General features: G+C 40.6%; 1 protein-coding gene across 1 annotated transcript; it reads left to right on the top strand.

Annotated features, from left to right (window-relative positions):
- The first annotated feature begins 6,577 nt into the window (after positions 1 to 6,577).
- Positions 6,578 to 22,093, top strand: si:dkey-195m11.8 (fidgetin). Its single transcript, XM_040158641.1, has 3 exons — positions 6,578 to 6,684; positions 7,510 to 7,739; positions 17,941 to 22,093. Exons 2-3 carry the CDS (start codon positions 7,715 to 7,717, stop codon positions 19,104 to 19,106), a joined length of 1,191 nt encoding a protein of 396 aa, XP_040014575.1. The 5' UTR covers positions 6,578 to 6,684; positions 7,510 to 7,714; the 3' UTR covers positions 19,107 to 22,093.
- The last annotated feature ends 2,531 nt before the right edge of the window (positions 22,094 to 24,624 follow it).

The raw sequence follows: 24,624 nt of genomic DNA, 5'->3' as shown, positions 1-24,624 counted from the left end.
TGCCTTGTTTATTCAACCACTGAATGATTAGTGTTGAGCAAAAGAATTCTACATGTTTTATATGTATGTGTAATTCAGTTTTTGATTATTGAAAAATCAGAAAATAAATAATTATAGATGAAATAAACTGTTGTATTAGTTATTGCATCATGTTGTTTGGTTAGAATTTTTGATTGGACAGTACTAAGAGGTAATCCACTGAAATGCATACGTTTACTTGTCTGAGCTTTATGTATGTTGATGTTTGTAATGAATTGTCCCACTAGGAGGCAGCGGAGTCACAATCATTTCATTTAGATTCTGCCAATGAGGACTTTGCCCTCCTAATATTTTTTAAATTACAGACTACTTCATCCTTTTGAGGCAGATGAACATTTTCCCCAACCTGGGAAGTGCCCACATGAGATGTCTCTTTTACTGTCCTCCCAACCTGAATGTGTCGATTGTGTTTCCATTTTCATTCAACTAACTGTCCCCTCCCTCCTTTGCCGCACCCCTCCCCCGGTTTTTATCCTGAGGTGAGAACACAGGGTGCACATCTGGAGGTGATCCTGACTGCAAAGGAGTAGCCTGTGGGAAGGGGTACGAAGTTAAAGATGCACTGAACTCTCTGTATGTATACATCAATGTGTGCATGCGTGCCTTGAGGGTGTCATGTGATCCTCACTCCCAAATGCTCCTGATTACAAACAGCTGGTGGGCTGTGGAGTCAACCAATCAGGCAAGCTGTTGGCTGTGACATCAGGTGGAAGGAGGGAGGTGGATAGGACATTTAAGATGGTTTTCACCTCATGAATTGAATCAGTGATCAGCAACATCAGTCTGTCCCATTAAACTATGTTGGATGCCCCACATAGCATTGAATGTTGTCCAGCTAGCCAAAGTATACATCATATTTACTCACTGAGCAATTTCGGCTTGTCTGTTTGTCTATCGCATTGATTGTTATCATGTGGGTCTACTGTCATTATGGCTCATGGCCAGCACAGGGTCAATTAGCTGAGCAGGGACCCTGGCCCTAATGCCTCTGTTCTAAGACTTAAGCATTCAAAGAAATCCTTTGTGCTCTCATGTGAAGGTCTTGGTTTTTGTGAAGAAGAGCTGAAGAATCAATTGAAGCTGGAATGGCCTTTTATTTTTAATTATTTTTTTTTTTGCATGAGAGCCACAAAATTCTAAATGATTAGCCGTCATTTGGGGTATTAATGATGTGTTAATTCAATAGTTTGCTTTTATTGTTATTCTTTTACCATCTGAGCTGATTCCAAGATCACATGATATGAATTAGCCTGCGCAGTAGGAGATTTTCACAGCAGGAAAGGCGAAGGTGTAACTAATAATATTAATTTTATGCTCTGTTTCATGTGGGTTTGCCACTAAGCCATGAGCGTGAGCCTCACGCATAACACCTGGAAGTGACACACCTGAATGGAATGCAGTCAATATTAATTACAGCTGTTTTCAACAATGAAAATACCTGTATTAAAGAAACACATCGCCGTTTTTGGGGAATATGGTCACTTTCTTTCTTGCTGAGAGTTAGAAGGAAAGATCGATATCACTCTCATGTCCGTGCGGTAAATAATAAGCCACTGCTGGCAGCTGGTTAGCAAAGCTTAGCACAAAGACTGAAAATGGGGAAACAGCTAGCCTCACTCTGTACAAAGGTGACAAAATCTGCCTTCCATCACCTCTGGAGCTCACAAATGAATACGTTATATCTCGTTTATAAAATCGGTTCAGAAACCAATGAGTGAAAAGGACAATTCAATGTTTCACAGGGAATTATATGCCCAACTATTTTTTGGCTATGATCAGAAACTTCCTGGAGTCTCCACTGATTTCCTGGCAACTGCACCTGGCAAAAGATAACTGGCTGCTGGCTGTAGCTTCATATCTACCATACAGACATTAGAGTGGTATCAGTTTGTAAAAGCTCAATATGTATAAATCTTGCTGCTGCTCTTGGTTTACATTTGTTCAGCATTAAATCAATTTTTATATTGAGCAGTTGACTAAATCATGCTTTCCAGTTTTATCTAAGAGGTCGTTTTTTCACAAAAGATATTTCAACAAGCACATTTGTAAATAATAAAATTTAATGATGGCTTAACTCCACTTAGCTGCTTCAGTTTCAGGGTCTTGGTTCTGTACATGGTGGGTCGCTGTCACACTGTCATGTCTTACTGTGACACTATACACTTGTATAGAACAAAGCCATTGTTAATGTTATTAGTAAAACTTGTGCTTTTCCTACTATGACAAGTCAAAATTTGTGCCGTGAAAAAAGCCTATTCCTCATGGTGCTCCTTAGCGATTAATGTGAAGGTAAGATTTTATCATTCATCTCTAACATTCTTCTTATTATTATAGATATGTTTTAAAGATTGTTTTAGCTATAAAGTATAAGTAGTATAAAATGTGGTATAAAAATATTTTTTGGAGGTACTTATTATGGTTAGAACAGCATAAAATATGAGAGTGTATGCCTCCTACAAGCTCAAAGACAAAGTTGTTGGTCATGTGTAAGATCCAACCAAAACAATCCTGTTCGTCTTTTTCCTTTTCTTTTTTTTGTTGTGTTGTCTTTTCTTTTCTCTCTTTCTCTTTGACTCACTGAGCTGTTGTCCTCTTCTCTCGCTGAACAGAGACGGCTCTCGGCTGGTCCCTCCCCTCCATCAATCTCTGTCATAAATCTGTCAAGCAGAGAGAAAGGAAACCGCTGAATACAGATTTGTCAGCAATTAATCTAACCTCTATTACCAGACTTGGATATTGTGTCCTCTATACCAAAGAACAATAAGCCACTCTAACATAGAGCACTACGCTGCCTGTGTGTGTGTGGTGTGCAATCGTGTGTGTGTTTGTTAGGGGGAGAGCGCACATGTGTATGTGCACACATGCAGTAAGCTTCCTTTTGTGGTGTTTCAACTGTTTAAGCAGATTACATATAAAACAATGTCTTTTGTCCACCTTTTCCTGTTCACAGTGATTGTGCTCAGTCAGTCAGTTTACTGTATAATTTATTGTTATAATTTTTGTACTTTCAACAATTAAAACTTCTCAAGGACCTTCACTGTCTCGACTGTAGTGTTGCAATTGGAAATCACTGGCACAGCAGTACCATTTAACCTTGAAGAAACATAGAGCATTCTGATTGTGAGACTGGCTAATTGGCATTCTGCACTTGATGCAATGAAAGGACACATGAGGCGTTAGTGCATACACATGTACTGGTGTGACTGTGTGTGTGTGTGTGTGTGTGTGTGTGTGTGTGTGTGTGTGTGTGTGTGTGTGTGTGTGTGTACCAATGTGCTTTTCTGCTCCTTTATATTGATTGTCCTAAGGAGGTGGATTAGAGTCAATATCATGTCTTCCAGACAAGATGACCATTAAAATGAAAAATAAACAGAACCATCAACATTAGAAATATTAATAGTATAGTGAGCATGTACTCCTTTTTGTACTGTAGCATGAGCTTGTCTCCAGTTTCTGTGTTTAAAAGTGCTGATATACAGTACATGAATGAGTTTGAACAAACACATGAAAACACCAAAACCAATAATGCATGAGTCCTTCTCTCAGTACTCTGACTTCCCAAACCCGTCTATGGCATTCAGCCACAAGCCCACTGGTCCTTACTGCAGATGTAAATCTCTATATACTATCTACAGATAGTATATAGTTTCATTTTAGGAAGAAAAAAATGCTTCAGTAATTCCCCAAAACAGCTTGGCACTGTAGTTGTAAGCAAGTGTTTTTCTCAATCAGTAATCAATAGAGTGTTTGTTGGGGACTACTTTCAGCTGTGGATTAATACACATTTGGTGTCTTAGTTAGCATTTATAACAGCAGGATGGTGATTATGAGAATGATTCAAAATAAAGTACAGTAGCCATGTTCATTGTAATAAAAGGCCATGTCACCCAGTCCAACTGTATGGCTCATTTTGGTGTTTTTAATAGTTTTTGGACACCAGTGGAGCTCTATGGCACAACTTAAGAAGAAGAAGAAGAAGCTATATCAAACTTTGGATACACAGACAGTGCTTGTTTTGGGCATCAATTCATCGTTAGTTTTTTGTCTTTCCTGGAACTCCCTGACAATAAGAAAAAACTAGGACAATCATCCACATTATCCTTCAGATACAAACACAGTAGTGCGCTGACACTGACGTCGGGATACAATACCCACAATTCACACATTTCCTGTGCTTTTTCCAAAGATTTCCTGTTCCTGTTTTGCCCTCTCTCTCTCTCCCTCTCTCTCTCTCTCTCTCTCTCTATGTTGCTCACTCTGTCTCATAATTCATCCCTCAAATCATTTGTGAACATGCTTGGGCTTATGCGAATGAAAGTTGTATTCCAGGTATTTCACTCTGTAGCTGCCACAGTAGTCCAGTTTTTGAAGATATAAAGTAACCCTATACCCTGTTGCACACACACAAACACACACACACACACCCACACACACACACACACACACACACACACACACACACACCGTTATCATTCACTGGGACAGTTCAGTGGAGCAGCGGGCCAGTGCTCAGCTGCTTGAGACAGAATTAGAGTGACAAACAGCTGAGCTTCTCTGGGGTGCTATCATGTGACCTATCCCACCCAAAGGGCCAAAGAGAGCCAGGGTTAGAGTTACCATGTGCCTGTGTGTGTGTGTGTGTGTGTGTGTGTGTGTGTGTGTGTGTGTGTGTGTGTGTGTGTGTGTGTGTGTGTGTGTGTGTGTAAATTTGCCCTCTTGTGTGCATCTGTGTTATATATCACTTCCAGTAGCTCGGTTGTAAAGGAAATTTCTCTTCTCTGTCTCTGCCAGTAAATTTGTTCTCCAATCTGCTTAATGCCGCACCTTTCTGTTCGATTGTCATTAACACACACTCTGCCCTTTGTCCCTCTGTTTGTCCCAGTGACCTGCTTAGGGCCACACAGCTACATGCAGAGGTGTTTTTGACATAACGAAAGACCACATCTGGGGGCTTCGACACGGCAGTGAGAATGTATCAAACAGCCTACTCTTTCTATGGTGAAAAGAACAGCCCCCCTCAGCACATTTGGGATTGTTTAGATGTATTGTTTCCTAGCGTTCAAAATAACAGCGTCGCCTTTTTTTCAGCGTCTGTCAGAAAAGCAGGTAAGGGAGAAAGAGCTGAGCGCTGCACTAGCCATTACTTCTCTGAGTCACCTGATGAAAGCTCTTGTAACAAGCCTACACCTCCACTGCTATTATTGGCAACAATTTAACTCATAGTACTCTCATATAATAGTCCACTGGTGGCTCACAAAGGCTTTATTTCCACTCCGCAGTGTTGAACAGTTGGTAGAAGAAGGAGGGAGGTGATCATTTTTGTTATAACTCTGCTTTGTAATTATAGTCGTTTGATTATGGTCTAATAAGATTAAATTACAGGGGAAATTTACAGTTAGTCCTGTGAACAACCACTTTCTGAAACATGGCTCACACATGTCAAACGTGTGCCTGTGTGTGTGTGTGTGTGTGTGTGTGTGTGTGTGTGTGTGTGTGTGTGTGTGTGTGTGTGTGTGTGTGTGTGTGTGTGTGTGTGTTTGGAACAGGCCCATGTGTTGTGAGCAGCCATAGTAAAAGGAGTGTGTCCTGCAGGGCCTTGAGTGTTTACAGCAGAGTAACATGAGGAGTTGACCAGCTTATCCCGCCCACACCATAACTCTAAATGCAGAACCACAGCTGTGTTTCTATGTATGAGGGAATGGGGTTAGAGGAAAAAATAGGGGCTAGAGGGAAGAAGTTAAATAAGCCTCACAATTTTAAATGATATAAAAGTAGCATGAACATATATTTTAATGATATTGATAAATTACAGGTAAAGAAATTAACCCACTTCTTAGTCAAAGGTTTGAGGCCAATGTGGAGGTCATTTGCTGCTTCCCATGCATGTGTGCAAGCTGGTGTGTGTGTGTGTGTGTGTGTGTGTGTGTGTGTGTGTGTGTGTGTGTGTGTGTGTGTGTGTGTGTACGGGGGATGGGGTATCACAGGAATTAGGTAATATTGACATGCTTGTTTCAACCCCACCCTCCCAAAATACTAAGATCAATGTACCAGATCAATAGAAGTCACTGACAATAACTGAACTTCTCATGTGATCAGTGAAGGAGAAAATTCACTATTTTTCAGAACCGTGTGTCCCACATGGTCATTCATCAGAATGAAGGTTTTTACAATAAAAAGCATGCATACGCACATGCAAATGAGATCATACACAAATGTACGCAGGAGCACGCATGCAGAAATTCATGCACACACACATGCGCACACACAGCAGGGCAAAACAGGCCCTTCCCTGACACTGCATGATAGGTCACTTTTTCCCTCTCTCTCCCTTCCTGCTGAAATAGTTTTAACAAAAGAGAGGGAGAAGGAGGGGGAGGGGTGGCGTGGTTGGGGGAGGGGATGTATGTGCTGCTCTGTTGTCACTAGGCAAGGGAGAGCAAGAGGGGGAGGGAGAAGGGAGCTGGAGGGCGAGCGAGGGAGTGTAGGAGAGAGGGATAGGGTCCCAGAAGAGAGTACAAGCCTCACACACACACTCACTCACCCAGTCACACACACAGTCCCGTCGGCTCCCTCTGTTTTACTTTGTGGAATAGTGGATTACTTTGTAAATTGAGCCACTCATCGAATAGATCCAGGCATGATCAGGTCAGTAGTCATTTACTCACCTGTTGAAAAAGATGGTTTTTGTCTCCTTTCAACGGTAATGACAATGATTCTGCTGCTTCTTGCACATTCCTGTTCTTTTCAGTGTTCTCTGTTCTCTCTTTCTTGTGTGATATGACCCCTTCCATGTATTTACCTTCTGCTTACCCCACTGTACATGCTATAGTCTCTGTTCTTTACAAATGTGCATGGCTTTCTCATTAGTTTGTCCTCTGTATGTCAACCCAGGGTGCCGTTACAAACACCATCTTTTTCTACACTCATTCTTCGTTTTTTTTCCTCATGTGTTCTATGTTAGACTGGAGAGCTTCCCTGCTCTGCAGAGAGTACAAAGTTCTCTTTGCTGTTGTGGTTTGTAGTGTTTGTGTTGAAACATGGGTGGCTTCAGAGAATTAGGAACTTGTCTCCGCTGGCTGTGCGGTTTTGTGGTCAGAGGGTAAAAGCCCCCTCTCTGTCAGGGCATTTAGCATTCAAACACTCTCGATCAGTCGCATAGACGCAAGCATGTGTGTGCACACATAAACACATGGAAAGACCAAGAGAGGAAAAAAGCAAGATCATTTTAGTGCATGAGAAACTCATTATCAATCAATATCAGTTGCTACCTGCAAATATTTCCCTTAATGGGAATATTGAATTTAACATGTAATAAATCCAAAAAAAGTGAGTGCATTTTTCATTATTTGTACATTATACATTTATCAGTTTCTCTAAAATGTCTTAGAATCTGCCGTTGAGTGACACCAATCAAAATATACAACCTAGTCATACCGTTGGCTCTGACACTGGCATGTGTGCGTTCTTCAGGTGGCAGTGTGTCGGAGCAGTGCTGAAGTGTGAGATGAACCATGGAGGCGCGCAGGAGGCCAGTCACTAGCCGAACAAGCAGCCGCACCACCAGCAGCAGCAGGAGAAGCAGTAGCCCAGGGAGACCCCAGAGCATGCATCTGGGCCCTCACTAGCACCAAGTGGACCGGGTCCTCTTCTCTTCACCTGGGGCCAGGGCTGCAGAATGCTCAGTCCTGTCACCCCATACAGTAAGTCTGCACTGATTTTATTTTCACATGTGTGCATGCTGCCTGTCCTTGGATGATTATGATTATGTATGTTCATGTCCAATGATGGACCAGTTTGGCATGCTGTACGTGAATACCGTGACCCAGCTTGACTTGAGTGTGTTTTCCTGTACACTTTCGTCTTTTGGGTCCTCTTTTGTCCAGGACTCATCTCCTGTGGTTGTTCAGAGGGAAGCAAGGGTCTGGGGGGGGGTTCTGAGAAGTCGTGTTGAGAAGGCAGATATGCTAATGGCTTTAACAGCTGAGTCTGTGGGCTTTGCATGGAGGAATTTCACAGAAAGTGTCCAGTATCTCTTTTTCTAGCCACTCCATGGGAATATTTTATAGTTTAGGTGCCACTGTCTGTCCTTTTAGAACAACATGGAAAAATTGAAAGAGTACAGTGGAGCAGCCTGTGTATATAGACTGTATTCAGAGATTTTCTTTAAGGATAGAGGCTACATAAAATGTTGATTATAACAACAAATGAACCATTATAGTGTGAGATTCTGGGGATACAGTTTCTATAGCTTTACATAAGGTGAAAAATAATCCTTTATATGTTTTGCATGATTCAGGTCTGCTTCAGGTTGCTCCTTCAGTATGAATCTTACAACTCAGCCACAATCTGTGTGTCTGAGTGTTATCACAGTTGACAACCACAATATGTAAAAGCAGATTAAATCTCATAAATCTCACTGACACATCACAGGATAGGCTCAGTTTGTATATATGCTAATCATCAGAGGTAGCTATCCAGGCTGAGAAATATGCTTATATTGATTGACTGGGCTATTGATTAGGCCAAGCTTCAACAGGATTACAACGCTCACTTGATTGGAATAATGCAACGGGGATTTACTTCTATGTGCATTTTGTGTTTCAAAGAGCAACGCAAAGGTACAGAGACAAACAACGGAGGTTCAAAAAATATTTGCTGAAGTTTCAAGGGAGAATGAAGGAGTTTTCGTAGCAGACTGAAGTTTTCATAACGTGCCTGTGTCACATTCCTTCCTCAAAAAGACTCACAGTGTCCTGTTAGATTTCTTCCCACAGAAACTTGGACTGCAAACAATCCTATGTTTAATTTTTTTTTTTTTTTGTACAGCCACAGCTACTTTAATCAGGTCTCACTGAAAAATCTCTTGTCACAAACAAACACAAATGAGTAAATGTGCAATCACAGTCACCCACACCTCATTATGGGCTTTGTCCATAATGATCATAGTGTGTGACATTAGTTGCCAGTTACCAGGGTGAAGCCATTCTGTGAATAAAAGCCAGATCCTTAGTAACCTGGTGTCAACAGCCACTCATTAGTCCCATATAGGGGGACACATAAACATTGCCCTCCGCCTTTACACACACACACACACACACACACACACACACACACACACACACACACACACACACACACACACACACACACACACACACACACACACACACACACACACAAGTCCTCCATAGTAATCATGAAAGCTTGTTAAGATAATTGTAGCACACCTTAGATCCTCATTTGGTGTTATATATGCTGGTGGTAAAATGACAGAGAAAGAGCAAAGTGAAGGGCAGATGGAGAGGACTAGAAGAGGGACTGGTCAGCTGCAGCCTGATATATGAGTGGACACAATAAGCAAAGAGGGGCCAGTCCAGCCTCTGCCACATGTGTGTGTGTATGTGTGCGTGTGTGTGTGTGTGTGTGTGTGTGTGTGTGTGTGTGTGTGTGTGTGTGTGTGTGTGTGTGTGTGTGTGTGTGAGCTAAAGGAGTGGGGGAGGGGAAACTGACCACACACGGTCGGACACACAGTCCTGTCTTTACTACAGCACACAGAGAAGGAGGGGGGCTCAAAAGAGGAAGACTCTGGAGCAAAATCATAGTGAAAGAAACGTGAAACATAAAATGAGAGGAAAAGGAGGAGCAAAATTAGTAAACTTGTTTCTCAGTAGATAAATTTGTGCAATTGGATGCGTGTGTTTGAGTGGGAAAGCCATGTTCAGACTCTAACTGTCATGTGATTTGGAGTTGAAAATTACTTGAAGGCTCGGGATGTGTAAAAGTTAATTCAGATATGGTACAGTAGTTGATTGGCTGAGAGCTGCGTGGCCTGGTGCACTGTGCAGGCCTGGGCAAAAGGGGGAAGTGGAAAGAGGAGGGAGAGAGAGGGTTTTCTCCTCAGCAGATCCTACTTCATGCTGGCTTCATGTTCAGCGTTTTAGACTATGGTCACTGCTTACATAACAATCTAACCCTCATTTACTCTGTAAGCAAGGAGGACAGAGATAGCTGGGTGATATGTGTGTGGTGTCCATTGTCCATTGCAACATTAATCCTGACATGCTCCATGTATATTCAGATCCTATTTCTTCTCTGCTGTGTTCGGTATCGATCTCCCAAGCAGTGGTGTGAATTAACCCTAACTAACACAAATCACCTAGTAATGTGCAAACAGCTGATAGGGTCATTTATCAGCGCTGTAAGTAAGCATGTTCTCTCTCTGTCTCTCGCTCTCTCTTTTTCTCTTTTTCTCTCTCTACTTTCTCCCTCCCTCCCTTGAGTCTGAGAATGGACAGTGTGTGTTGAGCGTATGGAGAGGATATGTGCTTTGTAAATAGATCTCAGGTTAGATTCCTGGCATTCCAGCAGCCTGACTCATCCGATAGTTGACCAAGAGTCCTGCTGCCTGTTGCCAGCTGAAGCTAAACACTTCACCAAAACCACAATATAGCAGTGATAAAGCCTGCGTGTGTCCATCTTGGTGTGTGTCTGTTTGTCCTCAGGAAATGTAAGTCTTTGTTTATTGTGAGTGCAGTAAAAGCACTAACAGAGGACCTTTCAGAAGGGTGATTTTTGTTTCCACTCCCCATCCAGCCAGCCAGCCACCTCTGATGCTTCACAACCCCCAAATCCCATTCCAGGCAGCCCCTTCCCCCACATGTACTTTCATCTAATTAACCTCTAATTACTCATACTGACCATGCAGTGGACCACGAGTAAAACCTACCTCCACTGACGCAAAGAGAACATCCATGACTAGCATAATCGTGTTTTCTGGAAGGAAAAAAACACGTGGTTAGGCAATACAATATACCAGAGTTTTCTGAATATATCATTGATGATTACACTCTATAAGAAGGAAAGGTTAAAGCACTGAAACTGGTTTTAGTGGAGGCTGTTGACGGCCGGACAGAGAGCTGGGAGGGTCACACTTAACTTACAGTCCATCTCTTTATTGGATCGATCAGGCTGCTGTTTACAAGCACCCTACTCCCTGCTTTACACACAGATGCGCGCACATACACACAGACACACGCACATACACACATGTACACTGCATATTTTGCTGTTTGGTGAACCCAAGGCCATGTAGCATCCATGTTAAGGTCTTGATGTGGGCAGGAGAGGAAAAAGGGGGGGTTGTTTATCACAGCGCTTTGATTTTACCAGTGATTTCTTGCTCTGGCCAGATCGCAGGAGACTTATTTACTTGTGTTGGGATGATTTATCACACTCGTACACAACACACAAGGCTGATTTATACCTTGGTATGTAAGTATCATTGTAGTTACACTCTAGGTAACTGTGGTGTTTCTTAGAGGGAACTGTAGCTTACATGCGCCTCTTCAAATGTGTAACTACATTTATGTAACTGGAGGGGTCATGCAGGTAACATGGTGAACTTAAGGATCAGGATAGGTGTGCTTGGGATGTTCACGGTTCCTTTCCCTCTTCTTGCCTCAACATGTCCAGCGCTCTCACAGGTCATCTCCTCTTCTTATGTAATCTTGTTCTTCACAATACTGCTACACAAATTGGCTCCATTTCATCTAGTGAAGCCCTTTGTAGTGCTAACATTCTCTTCACCACAATTGTTACTGGTCTATGTGAAGAAATGAAAGTGAGAGTAAGTAAACATGACCTCAATGGCTGGCCAGAACTGTAAAAGTTATAATACCACGACAATACCAATACAATACAAATGTAACAATACCATACTAACTACTGTCCTTTTTTTAAATCAAAGTGTCACATCACCTACACTAAGTGTCTGCATTGTCTGCATTGGTACAAATGCTTAGGCCATGTTCAGATTGACATTGGAACTGTATCAAAAACAACACAAAACACAGGATTCTCATTCATTTCAATGAGAAAAACATCCCACTGCAGAGGGCTTTCGCAAGAAAAGGCAGAACACACCGTGTTCTCTAGATAAACTGCTTCTACCCAAATCACAATCGTCACTGGTGCAATGGTTCAATATGCAAGCAGTGTAAAGATATCTTAACTAGATTCTGATTGTAAGGAAAACACTGAGCATAGGAGTGAATGGGGCTAAGGATTTTTTTTTCTTTAACATGTCACTAACAAAAACATTCATAACTGACAGGAAATAATCCTAACCACCACCCATGTTTCCCTGTCAATTAAAATACAAACCGTTTACAGCGGCCTTTCAGGCAAACACGGGAGGAATGTTTGATACTCAAAGGATAGATTTTAGATAGACAATCACTTCAAGTTGGGCTTGTCAAGCAGCATACATCTGGGTGATCTTTAGCGAACATAGTATCAATACTTTGGGAAAGAATCTAAATGTATATTGGTTAGCAGGTGCTCCATTTTAATATTACTTTCCATTGCAAGCATAAAAACATACAACCACAAATAGAGAGTCACACAAACACACACACACACACACACACACACACACACACACACACACACACACACACACACACACACACCATCACATGCTCCCAATGTCATCAAAGCTAGACATAACCCCCATTGTGTCATGATGTATATTCAAGTAGTATTAACAACTTACAAGAATTACTTAGATTTCCAGCTATAGAACCATTCTGCGCAAAAATGCTGGAAAATACCTGGAAAAATCCTGGGGTACCAATGGATCAAATGATTTTGAACTCATACTGAGTGAACAAACATGGATTTACAAAATCATAAATGCCAGTGGAAAAGGAGGATGATAAAAGGGAGTAAAGCTTGACCCCTGGGAAAACACGCAACACCTCAGTGGAAGCAAATGGGTATCCAAATGGAGAATAAATAATAAATTAATGTTTGAGTTGGGTAGTTGTTGTGTATGACTGGATAATGTGAGAAACGGGACTTCACATTACGTGCATGCTCTTCTGGACTGCAATGAAAGTTCTTTAGATGAAGCTACTGTAAATGTATGTTAAGCTACATTACAATGGCATTTGACCGAAATGGGTTTTTAAGTTCATGTTGTAAGAGCACCAAACATTAGAAAGGGCCACCATTTTAACAGCTCTGTACACACTGAACAGTTAGAGCCTACACAGGATTATAAATAACTTGCAATGGGCACAGGTAGGAACAGATTAGCAACAGTACAGCATACATAAAATATTTTTGTGCAGTACTGCTGATATAAACTGACTAGTCTAAAAGATTTGACCTCCTTTCATGTTTCTGTTTCCATGGTTTTCTCCGAGAGCTTTCCATTCATCTGTGTCCACTAGCCAAACTGCTGGAGGACAAATCCTGAGGCAGCACTGGTGCTGGTCGACAGTATGATAATCACAATGATTAAGGAAAGCTGTCATAGTACCGAGCCAGCTTAGTGCTCATCTTTGTCTCTTGGTAAGCCAAGCATAGCCATGGAGGTGTGTTTCCAAGCCTCAAGCCAACGTGAGATGCTAGATTAGGGTTTGGGGCTCCCTCACTCATCCCCCCTAATACCTAAAACCTGCTCCCTAATATCCTCACTTTAACACAGATGTCTGATGCCGAAGCACTAAGGAACAGTAAGAGGTTTTAATCAGTGCTAGAAATTCACATTTCCTGGAATAAGAAAATACAGTTTTTTCTTTCAAAAAGAGAGAAATGGGTTCAAGTTTGACATTAGAATAGTTAACATAATTGATGCAAAAGTCACTGTTGCCTTTTAAATGGTCTTATTTTGTAGCCATATATTTGTAAGGTCTATTTATATTAAATAATCATCATCAATTTTTGTGTTATTACACATTAATTATCAAGTAGGCTTTTAATATTTGTTTAATGTTTGCATCATCTTTGAACAAAGCCTTCATCTAAGTTACAGGCTTACTGAAAGAATAAGGAGTGAGAAGCACCAGTGATGCTTCTTTAGTTCTTGTTCATGACGGTCAGATTGTGACCAAGCACTGACACTCCCATAAGCCTTGTGTACTCTAATCCTTCATTAGTCTGGTTTCCTCAGTCTGGTCCTTAACCCAGCCACACCGTCCAGTTCACTCTTCCATCGTCTGATCTCAGAGTGATCCTGTTCAGTTTTCACATTCCTCTGTTGAATTTTGAGGAGGATTCCAGGCGCAGCAGATTACTGCACTCAAATATGTCTTGGATAGATTATAGACCATCTGGCAAAGACAGGGTGCGAGGAGAAGATTAAAGACAAAGTGGCAAACGTTTGGCTCATGCCTACCATCAGCATGACCAGTGAGTATCGGCCTGATGACCCGGGAATATTCGTCTGTGTGGCTGTATGCATGTATGATGCCCAAATTTTACTGGATGTGTAAATACTGCCAAAATTTTTGATTCCTCATATACTGATGGACTGTTCACATTACTGTTCAAATCGTTAGGTTTCGCTATTGCAACCAGTCAGATGGCAGCAGGGAAGTTCAGTTTAACAGTCTGGTAAAGACAAAGTATGTTTGTATGCTTGATAAAATAAATGAAATGCATTTAGTACTGAGCTGAAAGCTTTGTAAAACTGCAGAAAGATCTCAGTGGGTTTGGCAGAAAAAAAACAACCTTTTCAAAGTACAGAGTCATTTGATACAATTTCCACATTGAAACAGGAATTTAAAAAAGGTTTAATGATTAAATTAAGGGTGTCAAAGGATGATTTACATTCTGATGTACAGTATTTAGTATTGTTTTCCACAGCTCATCTACCACTACATCAAGCGAATACACGCTAAAGTGCACTGTAACTTAAGAAAATATAAAGATATTCAAGATTTATTTTTATCACAAGATTTTTTAATGAACAAACTTAACTTAAAACTGATTATGAAACTAATTTAGTTCCTGGACTTAGAATGATACTCTCAGATATACTAAGATGGCAGAGAAGAAGATCTCCATTCACCAACAGTAGTGCCCAGTTTGTAGCCACCATAAAGCTGAACTTGGCCTTTTCTTAAATGTAAAATCTCTACTCCTCTTTAGCCTACAGCTAGAGATCTAATGAAAAAGAGCTAACAAAGGTACAATTTATATTCTATTTCCCCAGTTAATTTCTGGGTATAATACGGTCACTTACAGGACATACTCAAGTCAATTTTTACCCATGTAGCCCCAAATCACATACAACATCATTTATCTTTAGAGCCTTAATTCCGGGCAGGGGGAAAACTCAAATTTTTGAAAGTGAACGCTGCTTCCAAATGGTTTTATTCACCAGGTTCTCTAGACCAAAACTAAAACATTACGTAGGTCCAATCATATTTTTAGGTTGAAAAAAAGCTACTTACATTTCAGTCCAAAATAGCTGCAACCTGCAGTGAGACCTCTATTTCTTTCATTTTTTAAAAATCTTTTCTTATGTTAGGTGTTTTAACCATTATATCAGGAAATTGCTTGAGTGATATCCATCAGGCAGTGATGGTCAATACTCCATCATAATATACCTGTGAGAGTTCCCATAGCAACCAGTTTACCCAAGATCATTTTGCTGCCTGCATGCAGTATATAGTGCCGTAGGCGATGAAATTTAACATCAGAATTTGGTTGTGAATCCATAATTTTACACCCCCTCAGTGTTTTTTTCCTGGTCACTGCTGTGTCTTTCATTGTTCTTATGTCCATCTGTGTTATGGACAGAGTGTGTGACATTGGGCCCCTGGGCACAGATGCCCTCATACATCCACTTGTACCTCCATTTTTGGGGCTCTGATACTGACATGAATGACTGACCCATTTGACTCTGTAATGAGAAATTTTAATAACAGTCGCACCACAGCAGACACTGGGGTTTAGGGCCCCCCTAACCCTTTGGGCTTCTGGGTCTATGCCCAGTAGACCCATTTGGTTATTCAGCCGTCATCTGTAGTATTACTTTGAAGTAGAATCAATCAACACCCTCTTGTCAAGGTTAAGTAAGATCGAATTTTTAATTTTGCAAAGTGTAAAGTATTATGGTGAATGGATTATGGTTGGAATATAAGCCTATTCTCTCTGCTAGTAATGTTTTTTGCTCTTGGGATGGGTGCCATGATGGTTCAGAATTCCCTGGAGCATAGGGATTTCTCAGAACTTGGGAGGAGCCTGTTCCAGCCAAGAGTGCTGCGATCCTTGGATTGGATGAGTGGGATTATTGGGCTGAAGGATCATTTAATTTAGGGATCAACATGTGGACCGTTTAGAGGCCCATCTGGTGGTCCTAGTGGACATGTGACACAAGCTGACATAATCCACATGTAGACAAGTTTCAGACCAGACGTGTGTGTGAGCAAGTGTGTGTATGTGCGATAATGAATAAACCCCAAACACAGTTCCTGATTTTCCTGCCCAAATAAGTGCAACATCTTGATTAGGGTCTTGAATAGAGCTGAGTCATTAGTCAAACCACAGAAAAGTAAATGGTAACTATTATGATCATTGATTAATCATTTAAGTCATTTTTCAAGCACTAATACCAACCATTCTCTGGTTGCTGCTTCTCCAACGTGAGGATTAGCTGTTTTTAGCTGTTTTATATCATTGTAAATTCACTGTCTTTGGGTTTTGAACTGTTGGTTGGATAAAGACAAGACATCTGAGTCACCTTGGGTTCTGGGAAGAGTTAGTGGGAATTTTCCACTATTTTCTGTCATTTTATTGACATAATGATTAAGGAAATAATTGCTATAAGATTAATCAAAAATGAAAACAACTGTTGTAACCTTTGTTTTTAAATCATAGTTTAACTCAGGAAGCAATCACAACATGTTGCTCATGATTGCAAACACCAATGATAAATCATATTATCTGTCCAACTGAGGTGGAAAACATTCCCCTACAAAGGGAAGATTATTTTTCAAAAGGAAGGACTGTATTAACATGCTTTATTTATTAAAGCATTAATGATGTACTTTTAATTTTACACAACTGAGATCAAACAGTATGTCAACAACTGCAAAGAGCCTCATCCATTAGGTCACAGAAATCAGTCCTACAGTCGAAGTGTCTGTGGTAATGGAAAGATCAAACATATAGAGAGAACATATCATAATATCGGTGGCAGTGTATCAATAGCACATCCTACAATACACTGGCAATACACTGAATTATTTGTCCACCACTATTGGTGAAATCAAGGCCTTGGCTTCTTACCCTGTCCAGTGCTGTTGTAGGAAAGCCCCTCTGGCCCAGGCCTGGGGTCAAGACAGTTTAATAATACTCTGCAATGCCTGGAATGTCATCGTAATGCCAGCTCAAAAAGACAAGCCCACAACCACTAACGCAGTGGATTACTCTGTTTGTGGAAATGCACATGTATACAGTAATCACACATGGCATGTGAAAATCAGACTTTTTCCCACTGCTCAATCGGTACTATTGAAATAGTCTTCCTAGATGTGTCGGTCCAGTCTCGGTGTACTGTGGTGAAAAACTACTCTGATCCCCTTCTACACAGTGACCCCACCCTCTATTCCCCCTGCCCAGCAAACCCCTGAGGTTTTGGCCGAATTAGATCACACGCTCGGTGGGGGTGGCTTTGTGAACTAAGAGACTCACAGAGAGACAACAATGGCCCCAATGTGAGAGGCAAAGGCAGAGGGCAGCACGCAGGCTGATAGAGGCTTATCGCCGTGGAGACCAGGCTGGGGGCTATGTTGGCGGCTTCATATAAAGATTAGAATAGTTGTCCCCTGCCTGGATGAGACTGTGTAGAAGAGCACTGGCTAAGCACTGACATGATTCTAGAAAAGAGTCAGTTTGCAAAGGTGATAACGAAGGCAGATATTCATGAAGTAGGACTTTTAGCTTGCGTGTGAGTTTTGGAAGAAAGAGGGAGCAAAATACCTCAAATGTGGTTTACAATCTTTTTTTGTTCTGGACAAAATGCTGCAAATACGTCATTTAGAACATTTTGATACATCTTCTCATGGTTGTGTTGACTAATTCTGCTTTGGCATGGTTTTATTGTAGGCCTGTTGAAGATGCACTGGTCTCCGGAGCACGCCGCCCCTTTATCTCAGTGGCCTGAGCAGCACCTAGATGTCACCTCTACCACCTCGCCCCCGTCTGGCCAAAAACACGACCCCTACGCTACAGCTGCTCGCCGCAGCTATGCCCCTGCAGGTTACCCTTGGGCCAGCGATGACATATCAGCCCTTACTGCTTCTTCTCTGCTTAAACGCTATGCTGAGAAGTACTCTGGCCTTGAGCTGTCCTATGAACGCCCTGCTGCAGGGGCCTACTCTGAGCCTGGTGCTTTCCTGAAAACTGAATCTGAGCCCTGGGCTCTGGGTCAGGGCATGGAGTGTTACCCTGGACTAGAGGCATTAACTGGCACCAAGGCGGCTTCTGCCTCTGTGGGCATCCCAGCCACAGGAAGTGTAACAGTAGTGAGCAGTAACTTAGCCTCTGAGCCAAGTTACAGTGCTGCTGGCTCCTGCAGTGCCCCATCATCTCAGGAATACCCTCCTGCCTACAACAGCACCTACCTGTCCTCAGGATACTGCCCTCAGCCTAGCGCAGCACTTCCCCCTGCCACTCTACACTCTTTGCAGGCCACACCCGCTCTAGTGCCCAGCTACAGTGCCAGCACTCCTGTCTACAACTACCCTCCAGGGTGCTACCCCCAAAGCAGCCTGTCTTCTGGATACAGCCACCCCAGTGCCTCCTACCTGCCCTCTGGGATTAGCGCCCCAACTCCTCTGGCCCCTAGGCCCACCATGGTGGGGGGGGGTTACAGCTACGCATCTCACAGCCTTGGAGGGACCTCCGAGGCAGGGGTGCCACTGAAACGCAAGGCCTTTGAGATGGCAGAGGAAGGACAGGAGGGAGCAGAGGTGGAGGGATCACGCTACAGAAAGTATGGCAACGGCCATGGAAACAGTCATAGCAAAGGCCACGGCAACGGTCACGGCAACGGCTACGATATGAGCGGCACAGCCTCAGATCCACAGGCCTACAAACCTGGAAAGCCCCTGATGTCACCCCCATATGGCGGAGCAGGGGACTACAGCCCACCATCAGGCCTAGCGGGAGAGAGTGTATCAGGGGAGCACAACTTTCCTCAGCAGCAGAGAATGTCTATGAAGATACCTGCATCGCACACACGTTCTGAGGACCCCGCTGGAGGCCGCTGACAGCCCCAGTCGGCATTTGAGAGGACTCCCTCACTTTTTGAAACCAACCAGGGTTCTTAATCCAGACAGATTTAGACGAATGACACTGGATGTGTCAATGAAAGGTGTAATTTCACTAGAAAACACAAGAGGGCACATGACTGGTATTTCTTGTGCATCTTCAACATTTTTGTTATTCATGTTTTTCCAAAGATTCACAGGGGCCTTTTGCCCTGTAAGGTTGAGGTAAGTGAGGCTGAGGCATTCTCTACATATATAGCATTAAGACAGCCTAAATGTATGAGTGTCTGTTTCTCTCAGGATCCTATTTATTTCTTTTCTGCTACTGTGGCAACAGCACTGCAATGTTGCTGATTTAGAAGTCGGTGTAATTATTTGTGGCCATTATGTATGTAAAAGGCCTTTGACTGCAATATGTTCTACCACACCATAAAAATCATTTCTGACCAAAAAGTAAGGAGAGCAATAAGTGAAATGGTGAGATTGCCATACTACTTCAGCACAATCACTGATACTTTACACAGCTCACTCCAAGGCTTGGTGTTTCACTTGGCCTTGAGAAATGAATGTTTCCCTGCTTATCGCTTTCCCTTATACAACCTTTTTTTCCGTTTCCTTAACCCTTTTTTTTCTCTCATTCTTTATCTAATCTCTATCCTGGAGCCCTGCCTCCTGCTCTCAACCTCTTTCACTGCTAAACAACTTTTGTCTTTGTCCAGTTAATACATACCAAGCTGATTATCAAGTGATTACATGATAGTAAAAATGAAACCGCCCTTTAAATAGTTTGGACGTAAGGATAGAGGGAGGAAATGAAAAACATAAAAAAAAGATTTTATGTTCATTTTAAAATGTATTTAGCATTCACACAATGACAGTATACAGAGTATATGCAGATCATCGTCAAAGCTTGTTGTTTACATTCAGATTTCTGCTAATCCTAAAATGAACAGGTATATTTTCTGAAAGAATCTGTGAATCATAATACCTGGCTCAAGCTTATAGCTTCTCTTAAGTATTCAAAATATCACAAGAAATAATGAGGATACAAACCTACCTACAAAATAACCTAAAAACAAAAATAACCATGCTTAAGTCTGCATACTGCATACTACATAATAAAATTCACTCTGTTTTGGATGCACAGCCCAGACTGGGAGGAGTGTAGGTTGAAGTAGAGGATATATGCTTCTGAGTGAGTGCCTCTAACAATTATGCTCAACATTACATTCTTTATGAAGCTCTACCTGCTTGTCTTCTAGGATTTATCTTTTTTTAAATTTGCATTTTCTTTACCTTTGCCTCTCTTAAAGGATGATTTATAGTCATGTTATTGAATACTCAGGAAGAATATTGTTACCTCAGAATGATAAAATAAGAATGTATGTTATTACCTTAGGGTGTTTGTAAGGAGCTTTATGGAGCACGATGAAAATGGAACCATGGCTTTGTCAAAGAGCAAAAGATACTCTGAACACTTCAGGGAAACAATGAACTCACAAGGCCTTTGTTACTAACAGTAGAAAATACGCATACACACACATGCATGCACACACACAAACACACTGCTACTTAGCTCTGGGGAAATTAAACTTGAGGTTTTTGTACCAAGGCCTGAAATGTTGAATGTAATTCAGATATCTTTTTTAAAAGGACAATACATGCCATAATGTACATCGCTGATGTTTTTCAATATATGAAACATATTTTCTTCATGTATAGATGTAATTCTCGTATAGGTTTTGGTGAAGAAATGAATGACATGTTAAGTGTTAGTGTAGTTAGCAGTGGGGAAATGTTTTTGTGGACAAAAAGTCAAAACAAAGCACTCCTGATAGACGTTTGACATATCAAGACATACACATACTACAGTATATGCTCTAAAATAGGTATTTTTATTAAATGTCTTAATAAAGTGTCCAATTTCCGTTTCCCATGTCAGTATTTTAAAACTGCTTCACAGCGTGTCACCAGTCAATCAGCTTGAATTTAGCTTTAACATGAACTGACACCATGAAATAGGGAGAAGTTAATTGTGACAAACATAAATAAAGGATGTGCACTGTCAGAAAAATGTTCAGTCACATCTCTAAACCTTTTTTTTTTTTTTACCAAGTTGTAGCTTTGCTGCTCCACTATTTCTTCCCTTCATAAATTGTGCCATACAATTATTAATTATTTTGGGCAAAATTAAGCTGTTTGGGGGCTGTAACAAAACTGAACTCCTGCCTAAAAGCATGCCTGGATAGTGAATCCCCTTTAATAGTAAGATTTAGGCTGATATGCAACTTCAGATTTAGTCTGAAATTCAGTGTGACGAAAAAGTATTTGAATGTCTCTTTTGGAAATATAAGCACATTCATAAAATTAAACTTACTCAGAATGTGGTTGAGTGTGAAACAGATTTTTCTTAAAATTATGCTGAAGAAAAAATACGGATGAATAAAAAGGTGTTAAGCATATAATAATGTGTTCTTACCCCCAGATTTTAAAAGTATTTAAGCGCTTAGCTACAACAATTGAATGCTCTTTAATACCACACAAAGAATGTGTTCTACATTAACGTACATTAACCTACACACTGCAAAAGACAACAATGTTTGCTGCTTCTTGGTGTTACTCTGATTCACTGAAGTAAGTTGAGTTGAATTTGTCCGACAGATCAAAAATGGGATTTCAGTGTTATCTTTGTAATTCAGTTGTACTTTTGTTGTATCTTGTATATTCTCTGTAAACATTTCTACCTCATTTTGAAGACATTGTACATGAAAAATGTTTATTTCATGTCATTTCACATGCCAGTTTAAGGAGCAATGTTTCTAATTCTTGACCTGTTATAGTCTACCTCACTAAAGACTGTTGTGTCATGGAAATGAAGATATCATACCAAAAAAGAAAAAAAACAAACTTGACTTTGTCTTTTTGTCTGTGAAATTCAAAAATGTTTGAGTGTCCTCATCTTTCACTAAAATATATAATGGCAAGACCCTAACATTTGTTGCACCACTGGCGTTTTCTCCTTACAAATATACTGACCAGGTCCAACTTCATATTAGAGCATGACACTGATATATTGCTTGAAGGGAAGCAACAATAATTAAATGAAAGTCCACAACTAAACTTCATCTAACATTGCAACATCACCATGACGCTAACAACACTGTTTCCCACACCCCAAAATTCAGGAAGAAAGAGATATTATTTTTGTATCTGAGTGGACTCGGTTCCACTATTTGCATTTCTTCTGCTCCTCTCAATCAGTGATGATCCTGAGGTACGGTTTTTGATGGCTAACTTCAAATCATCGTTTCCTAATCACTTCCTAGGAAGTCTCGTGGTTAGAACCATGAAATCTGGAACTAATTATATTCAGATGATACACTTCCAGTCAATTCATTAAAATGAATTAACCTCTGTTAGTCTTTTAAATAGTAACGGTAAAGTTTCCTATAATGAATGAATGATTATATTTTTTTTCTTGGGTTTAAATGGGTTTAAAGTTATTCCTTCGGAAATCAACAACTGCCTTTAAACTCAACTAATTAAACGAATCAAATACCAGTCTTAGAACTGTATCCCTTTTCCCCTATACTTTGTGCCATATTACATTGTTCTTTCCAGTAAAAATTCTAGAAATTATTAAATAACGCACCTCTATAATTAAGTGTTGCCCAAATCTCTATTTATCCTGTGAATAAACTGTTAAATTGGTAAACTGATATTTTTACTTGTAAAATTGGTAAGGAACCACGGGGCTCTTTGTATTATGTAAAGACCCCATAAGAAGCTCAAGAGAGCATAGAATTAAATGATTGCAAGAGTGGAGAAGATCCTGACCCTCTTTCACTGGACACCCCTTATCCACAGCCTTATTGTCTGGAGGGCGGAGGGCATGCGCTGGGATGTGACAGATGTCTGAAACTTTTGTGTTTTCAGTTACAGCAACATCCAAACATTTCGCAGCAAAACCTGGTTTCGCCATAACTGTTTTACAATAAACTTATCTTGAGCTACACTGGTACCATCAGTGCCTCCCTGAACTGAATTGTACATTTTAAACACACCACAAACTGTATTCCTGTCATCACACATGAGACTAGCCATCCTTATTAAAAACTTGTCTTTTGCTAAGCCTCTATTCCCATCTACTGACCTAACAAAAGCAGTCTCTCAGTTCCAAGTTTAGGTCTTAGCTCATTTAATTTAATCAATTTCAGGTTCTTCAAGGCTGTGATCAAACTCAACCTGGGCATTTAATTACCTTTAAAAGTCTTCTTTTTTTTTTTTTTTTTACCTCCGAAATACACCTTTGCCAAAATGCTGTGTCTCTGTCCCTGTAACAATCGTCACAACTCTTCTCCAACCCACACAAACAGCTGCAGCAGATACCAAATATAACAGTGACACCTACAGGGTTATTTTAAGAATTACAATGTCATATTAGATAACAATATATAATTATATTTAATTAATATATAATTATATTTATGGTAAACAACTAATAAAAATCAGTGTCCCACAATTATTTACAATGTATACTAAAAAAGAAGAGAAATAATAACACTAAAACGTGAGCATAAATCATGCACCTTCTGATGGAGTATAAATAAATGTATTTAAATGTCAACAAAGATGGTTAAGATGCATTAACCAAATTATTATTATTATTATTATTATTATACATATGTAATGTTATTGGGGCATGATGCATGCATTTATTGTTGTACTTGGATTAGGGGTGAGCTAATTTGCTAATTTGATCTATCTATCTATCAGTTAACTTTGTATTAGCTAAAATTTCCCTCTTGACTTGACTAACACCTCCCTGTATCTGAACAATACTTCTCCTTGTTACACCAAGAAAATCACAGTTTACTCATTTTTGGGCAGATAAGCGACAATGAGCCGCCGTTGTTCAGACTGACCGCAAGGCGGGGAGCTCTGGACGGTAACTGAAGGCAACACTAGGGGAGACTAGTTGGATGTTATTCGACTAGTTGGATGTTAACAACTGATAAGGCTTTTTGAGCCCTCAGATTTGTCTAACAGGCTAACCCTTTAAAGGGTCACCTACAGTGTGTGTATTTTTTTTTTCTGGTTGTTTATAAAAATGAAGCAATATAAAAGATAATGTAAGTACATCTATAATGTATAGAATTTTCTATGTATAGAGTGTGTTGTAGATGGCTAGGCTACAAAAACCTGCTTCCAACCTCTCTTATTATATTTTAAAAGATGCAACTTATAGAATTAAGTAAAATTTAAAGTCCTCCGTCTCTCAAAAATTTGTTTTGGTCAATGACTTCTCTTTCATATTTGACCTTGACTGTACATAATGATGTATGCTCAGAGTTTGACACTAGGAGGCTGTTGGTCCTGGTCCAATAATCAACTTACACCAGCGTAATGTGGGAACCTGAGGCCTGCATTGCACACACACTGAGAAAGGTCTTTCAGTGACGTCGGAGACATCTTGTATAGTTAAATTCTTGAAACGAAAAATGTTTGCATATTCATA

The sequence above is a fragment of the Xiphias gladius genome, chromosome 21 (assembly GCF_016859285.1).
Source record: "Xiphias gladius isolate SHS-SW01 ecotype Sanya breed wild chromosome 21, ASM1685928v1, whole genome shotgun sequence".
Lineage (NCBI taxonomy): Eukaryota > Metazoa > Chordata > Actinopteri > Istiophoriformes > Xiphiidae > Xiphias > Xiphias gladius.
Note: the sequence above shows the minus strand (reverse complement) of the source record. Positions and strands in the feature narration are given on the sequence as shown.